This window comes from Labrus bergylta, chromosome 12 (genome assembly GCF_963930695.1).
Source record: "Labrus bergylta chromosome 12, fLabBer1.1, whole genome shotgun sequence".
In the NCBI taxonomy this organism is placed as follows: domain Eukaryota; kingdom Metazoa; phylum Chordata; class Actinopteri; order Labriformes; family Labridae; genus Labrus; species Labrus bergylta.
The window spans coordinates 691,426-698,661 of NC_089206.1; the positions used below are offsets into that span (position 1 = coordinate 691,426).

Genomic DNA, 7,236 nt, shown 5'->3' on the forward strand with positions numbered 1-7,236 from the left:
CTTCTCTTGACCGCTTCCATCACTGCAACACCTGTTGACCTGATAACTGCTCTCATATCTGGCAAACAGAGGGGCGTCCAAAACAGCCGTGTGGGGGCTTGTCTTAAAAGCGCCTACCTTCTCTGGTCCAAACAAATCCAGAGCATTCAGGAGCAGAATCTAAAGTTAGAAGGAGGACATACTGGCTGCTGCATTGTTGTCAGAGAAGCCAGCACTTCAACATACCATGTTTCCTTAATGATCAGATAGTAAGATACCTTTATCATTTACCTCACTACACATCTCACTGATTGGACATTTAAGAGGAATGACTAACAAAAAGTAATGAAGTAGTACTTCTGTTTTCTCAGTGTTTAAGTATTGAGTATGTTTTGTGACATTTATGTTGCCCCTCTCTTCTTGGCACTAAACATGTTTCTCATAAATCACAGCCTGCGGTGAAGACAAAAAACCAACACGTCAGACACTTTCAGTTTCAGGTGATGACTCAAACAGAATTTAGTTCCTTCAAAAAGTAGCCTTTGTGGTTGGGGTTGGTATATCTTCAGCTGGTAGAAGCTGCAGCTTCAGATCTCAGCTGTGCGTCAAACATGCAGGACATTCTGCACAAACTGGCCTCTAATCATCTCAGCACCTGTGTCTCCATCATCCTCATGTTCACATACACCATCCTGCTCAACAGAGACTTCGCCTGCACCTGTCAATCACAGGGGTGGGACTGCAACGCCTACATGGCCCTGCCTTTCTTTATCATCTTCTTCCTGACTCTGTGGACCAACAAAAAGTTCCTGAAAGTGTTCAGGTACACCTGTGACTTCTGTTGTAACCAGAAGCGCTGCAGCAAGAAGTGCTGCTGCTTCCTGATCTTTGCCTCCCCTAAGGCGGTGGAAGCTGTCTCTGTGGGTCTGCTGTTGGTGCCGTTCGTGCTGATCGATGGAGACTGGTATGTGTGCTGTCGAAACAATGGTTCTGATGCTCAGGTTGTGTTAGCCTGTAAAGCTGTAGCAAAGATCACCGAGAAGGAGCAGGCGATGATCTCAGAGCTGAAGAACAACTCCAGGGTGAGTTTAGACAACAGGTCAGGGAGTTTTCTTCTGGTTTACTTGATCATTATTACACTTAAAGTTGATATAAGAATTCAATGCAGTGACTGGCTTCACTTTTTAAACTCTATGTTCACAGTCTGAGATACTCTGTGGATAAACAAAACACTTTCAGATATATCTGTATATCTTAATAATACTTGTCTTTTTCAGAACATTGGTGGCGGCTTGCTCCTGGGGATCATCATTTTGGGTTTCCTGTTGACATTTTGTCCGAGAATGCGTTGCTGTACAAAAGAAGGTTGCTGCGATAGACAGTTTGTCTACGACAAACGGATTCTGGAGGAGGAGGATAAAGTCCTGAAGGAGGTGCTGAGGAAATCGGCAAAAGACCAGTTGATTAATCAAATCTGGATTAAGATCCGGGGGGATCACTGGAAGGAGTGTTTCAATGTTGCAGAGGAGCTGATTGAAAACTCGACCCCACCAGACGCTCCTGAACAAAAGGAGAAAAGAGAAACGGAGAGACGAGCCGCAGAGCACCAGGTGAAGAAAGAACAATCGAATGATTTCTCTCAGCTTGTCTCTAGGTTCATTAGATTTGAAGAAGGTTGTTTTTGTGTTTGTCTCTGTCTTGTTATGTTGTTGTGTCGTTGTGTTGTTGTGTCTTTGTGTTGTTGTGTCTTTGTGTCGTTGTGTTGCTGTGTTGCTGTGTTGCTGTCTTGTTGTTGTGTCTCTGTGTTTTGTTGTTGTTTCTGTGTTGTTGTGTATCTGTGTTGTGTCGTTGCGTTGCTGTGTTGTTGTTGTGTATCTGTGTTGTGTCGTTGTGTTGCTGTCTTGTTGTTGTGTCTCTGTGTTTTGTTGTTGTTTCTGTGTTGTTGTGTTGTTGTTGTGTATCTGTGTTGTGTCGTTGCGTTGCTGTGTTGTTGTTGTGTCTCTGTGTTTTGTTGTTGTGTCTTTGTGTTGTTGTTTTGTTGTGTCTTTGTGTTGTGTCTCTGTGTTGTTGTGTTGTTGTTGTGTTGTTGTGTTGTTGTTTTGTGTTGTTGTGTCTCTGTGTCGTTTTGGTGTTGTGTTGTTGTGTCTTTGTGTCGTTGTGATGTTTTGTTGTTGTGTCTTTGTGTCGTTGGGATGTTTTGTTGTTGTTGTGTATCTGTGTTGTCTTTGTGTTGTTGTGTTGTTGTTGTTGTTGTTGTGTCTTTGTGTTCTTGTGTTCTTGAGGACTGACAGAGTCTTCGTCTTGACTCTGTGACTGAAGCTGTTTATTTGTCCAATAGGAGCAGGACGACCAGCAGGAGGAGGAGCATACCATTTGAACCGACCAATGAAATCCTCAGATGTGTCCTGTCACTTCCTGCTCTGAAGCTTTCATCTTTGACTTCACTGATTGTCCCTCGGCTGTTAAAACGTCTCTTCTGTTATCATCTGTGTTTGAGTCTCTGATCTGTAAATACATTTTGAATCTCTCTGTGACTCATTGGCTGGACTCTTGCATTTCTATTAGAATGATGTTTGTGTTGAAACAAAAGGGGCGGTGGGGGCGTGGCCCGATTTGCTGCTTGTTATTATTTACAGTCTATGATCGTAACCAGTAATTTGTCCAAATAATCATCAAGTGTGTGAGGTCACTACGATTATTTTACTGCCGGAGCATTCCCGATCTGGAATCATAAATATCAAACATAGACAATTTTTTTTCTACGGGCAATTAGAGAAGCGACATTTGATGGAACAGACTTTGTGGGTGGTCTCATCCTGAGGTCGTTTCTGTGAGGTGATGGACAGATTTTCATTTTTAAGAGGAAGAATGATCGACATCAATAAATCATAAAGTCTGTCCTGTGTAAATGTGTCTCTGAGTCCTGACTGTCTACAATGAGGGAGAAGCTCGAGTCCCGCTGGCTGTGTTGTTGTCAGAGCCGTGTTTACATGGACGGGACGGCCGGCTCCTCCCCTTGTGTATAAAAGCTGTTTTAGTCAAGAACTAGAGAGAAGAAGAAGAACATACTCACTGATTATTTGGATGTTAGTAAGAGTTTTTAGATCACGCTCATTCTGTGTCAGTTTACATGAAATGTGAAGCTACGAGCTAACTAAAGAGCGCTAACATTAGCATGCTAACACAACAATGTGAAGCTACGAGCTAACTAAAGAGCGCTAACATTAGCATGCTAACACAACAATGTGAAGCTACGAGCTAACTAAAGAGCGCTAACATTAGCATGCTAACACAACAATGCAGTGTCTGCTACTAACGGATACAAGAATCTGTTCTGCTGTGGACTGATCCCACCTGAGCGACCTTTGACCTTTTAGCAGGAAGTTAAATGTGAGTTTTGGTTAGAGGGAGGGGCGGGGCATTAATGAGACTCCACCAGTCAGCTCCCTTCTGCGTATGTCTTAACTACAGAGGACGTCACCAGTTCAACAGGTCGGCGGCCGTCTTGGGGTGTTTTGGTTTCACAACAGGAGGAGACGGAGACGCTCTGTCCATTTGAATATGCAGTCATCAATGATTTAAACTACAAGTTTATGACAAACTCATCGAGACAGACGTGTAAACATTGAGAGACGACACGAGGCAGCTGCAGTCAGCTGACTGTTCACAGCTCAGTTTAAAGTTTTATTAAAGCAACAAACAGTTCAGTCATGTGACCGTCCTCCAGCCGTCTGAAGACCAAACCGTTTCCTGTTCAGACCTCGCTGCTTCCTGTTCGTCTTTGGAGCAGATCCTGAAAGTCCGAGCTCCGATCGATCAGCTGATCATCGAACCGATCAGCTGACAGTCTTAGAAAATGCATAGAAGACAAAGATCATAATGCCCGTAGAGAGCGCAGGGCTGAGGGGCGGGGCTAAAGGGCAGCGCAAAGGTTTGTGGGAGATGTAGTGTAACTGAGAAGGTGACAGACAGACGGTGAGATAATGTTTTGATTCTTCAGAACATGACGTGATGGATGTTTTCTGCATCGACCCTGAAACTGATCGTCTTTAATTATCGATCTGATGACTGAGGGACGCTGGTGGTTCACGGGGGGGGGGGGGGGGGGGTTTAAAGAAATCTGATTGGATGAAATCTAGAAATTGGGTTGGTCAAAAGATGACGTACTCCGGTAGAATCAGGAGGTCCTGGTTTTCATTTGGATCCTGTTAAAATCCGGACTGAAGTTCAGAAACACGATGACGGGAAATGTCTTAAAATGTAAAATATAAAAACATCTTCTGTTAGCATTTAAGAAGCAGCTGCAACCATCGATTTTCTAAATGAAGGTCGTCGATATGTTCTCTGATAGCACGAGATTTAAAACGATACGATCTGTTAATTTAATGATCCATCGCTTCTGCTTTTTTTTTTTTTTTTAAGTCAGATCTTCAGTCCTATCGTTAATCAAAAACAGGGTCCCAAAGTGCTGACATGGTGTGAACAGGAAGTGATGTGGTGTGAACAGGAAGTGATGTGATGTGTCATGGCGGCGTTCCCTGTGCAGACGGAGGCTGAAATAAAACGAGGCACTTTGATGATCGGAGCCGCAGGTCGTCGCCTGCTCCTCCATGGCTGTTGCTATAGAAACAGGGCATCCTTGTCAGCCAGGTTGCCATGACGATGTTATGTTTATTGACAGCCAACAGGACCACAGCCGGACCTGAACTGTGTGTGTGTGTGTGTGTGTGTGTGTGTGTGTGTGTGTGTATGGCTCTGTTACATCATCAGGGTTAAATTATTATAATTTTTTCTTTTTTACAAGCAAGCAGGCAAATCAGTTCATCTCTATTTAATCTCTAATAACAATAATATGAATAATATGAATAATAATAACATCATTGAGCCTTTACATGTTTATAAAAATAAAAAAATCATTCCAGTGATATTCACATGCTCAGGTTACAGAATCACACACGGCGCCCTCGCAGGTGAGAGGTTGAGTCTCTAAGGTTCTCACGTTGTTTGCATACAGGTTTAGAGAGGAAGATGAGGATGATGAAGATGATGACATCATCGCAGACAGAGAGGAGCGGCTCTGTATCGGCCCCGACATGAGGGGTCCTGAGGGTCTGGTATCATGACGCTGGTTTAACGACTGCAGGTGTGTGAGTGTGTGTGCTGTCTCACACATCCTCACATGCACACGCACACACGCACGCACACGCGCACACGCACGCGCACGCGCGCGCGCACGCACGCACACGCACACGCACACGCACACGCACACGCACACGCACACACACACGCACACGCACACGCACACACACACACACACAGAATGTTTTTTTCAGCCTGCACTGCAACATATTTGCTTCCTCCATCGTCTAGTTTGAACACAACTTTTTAATTGCAATTGCTAATTTAAGCTCGCTTTACTTTTCTCATTAATTCTTTTTCTCTTCTTTCATTCAACAGAAAGAGAGAGAGGGAAAATAAAGCTGCAACCAAAATAAGATAGCGGGGCTGTTTGCTGTCAAACACTGATTCCTCCTGTCGCTTTAAAAACTATTTCTCTACAGTAAACTCTGTACTTTTTGTCCCTGTGAGGATGCTGTAGGATGGATGCTGATTGGTCAGTGGTGAGGATGAAGTTAACCGGCTGCTCAGGAGAAGGTTAGCAACTGTTACCATGGTGATAAAACGTGGTCACAATGACGACTTGCGCTGGTTAAAGTGAACCAGCGTCGTGATACCAGAATGTGAAGCTCGATTCAACTCTAATATGGCTTCATGATACAGGTCCCAGGATGCACCGAGGCATTATGGGTATTAAAAAAAACTGTTTGTTAATTAGGTGGCTCTGTGTGTCAGCTGTTACGTCATTGGCCAATGAGAGGCCTCAAAACCCGCTTACATGCCAATCAAAAACAAGTCTTTTTTTCCTGATCTTCCGGCAAACAGAAATTGTCCGTCGTCCAATCAGACACTGGCAGAGGCAGGTCATCTCTCAGCTGGCCATTCAAAAAGCCCTTATATAGCCGATTTAAAAAAAAGAGAACATCTTCTCTGTGAGCCAATCAGAGAGAGAGACCACCCACTAGTTCCCGCCCACTGAGCCGACTGCCAGTCAGAACCTGCGTCAGTTTCTGCGGCGTCGGCTTCAGCCACGGGCCGGGGGTGTTCCCCTGTTGCCATGGTGATTCTCCTCTCCCCCAGTCAGAATCCTCCCTCCAGCCTGCGGTGGCGATGCTCGCTGCCGATAGGCTGACCTCTGAGAAGCTGGCTGCCGATTCGCTGTCAGAGAGGGGCTGTCGCTCGTCTTCGTCGCTCATCGGCATGAGGAAGGAAAACGCCGCCTTCTGAGGAGACGCGGAGCTCCCAGAATGCTTTGCGTTACCGGCTGCGCTGTGGTCTCTCTCCTCCTCCGGGTCGGCCTCCATCACTCTCCTCCTGCTTTTTGTCTCGCTCCTCCTCCTCCTCTCCTTGGCTCTCCCTCCGGACTCCTCCACCTCCGACCTCTCCTCCGGCGGCGCCATGTCCCAGGACGGGGCACTGTTGCTGGGTAAACTCTTACTCCTCTTCCCCTGCTCCCTCTGGTTCTCCTTCTTCTCCTTCTGCTTGACTGTCTGACTTCTTCTCCTCCTCCTCTCCTCTTCCTCCTTCTTCTTTTCCTCTTCCTCCCTCCTCCTCCCCTCCTCCCTTGCTTCCTCCTCCACTAGGTCCAGGTCCAGATCAGGAGGCCCTAACCCCCCTCCCCCTCCTCCTCCTCCTCCTCCTCCTCCTGTTCTTCTTTTGGTTACACCCACTCTCCTTGTCCTCCTCCTGCTCTCTCCTCCTCCTCCTCCTGCTGTACCACCGCCTCCTCCCCTGTGCTGGCTGAAGGAGGCGGTTGTCATGGTTACTGTGTCTGCATCCTGCTCCTCTGTGTGTGAGGAGGAGGAGGGGGAGAGGGCTCCTTCCTCAGGGCCTGAAGGGCAGAAAGAGAAAAAGAATGAGCTGCAGTTCCTCAGACAACCACCAGGTGCTGCTGTTTACTTTCTGCTGCAGAAAACGACGCTGGCCTCTCTCACATTAAATCTGTTTTTATTCAAAACTAAAATCTGAGACTCAGAACTCTGCAGCTTTTTAACACCACATAGACAATAAAACACAAGGCAAAAGTTTCTCTAGCTGATGATTTAAATGTTGTGGAACCATCTACAGGTGGAGCAGCTACAGGAACACATGAAGAAGAAAGGGATGAGACTCAGTGAAGATCAGAGAAAGTTACCAACC

At 46.0% G+C, this 7,236-nt stretch overlaps 1 protein-coding gene across 5 annotated transcripts in view; it reads right to left on the reverse strand.

Moving 5' to 3' along the window:
• Nucleotides 1–3,650: 3,650 nt before the first annotated feature.
• Nucleotides 3,651–7,236, reverse strand: part of magixa (MAGI family member, X-linked a) — a 46,095-nt gene continuing 42,509 nt past the window's right edge. For 3 of the 5 annotated variants that reach the window (XM_065961036.1, XM_065961034.1, XM_065961035.1), the window contains exon 21: nt 3,651–6,928. In XM_065961036.1, the coding sequence (XP_065817108.1) occupies nt 6,039–6,928 (890 nt within the window). In that variant the 3' untranslated portion in view covers nt 3,651–6,038. Of the gene's footprint in view, nt 6,929–7,235 lie in introns of all 5 variants that reach the window. The other 2 variants (XM_065961038.1, XM_065961037.1) reach the window with 1 other exon arrangement.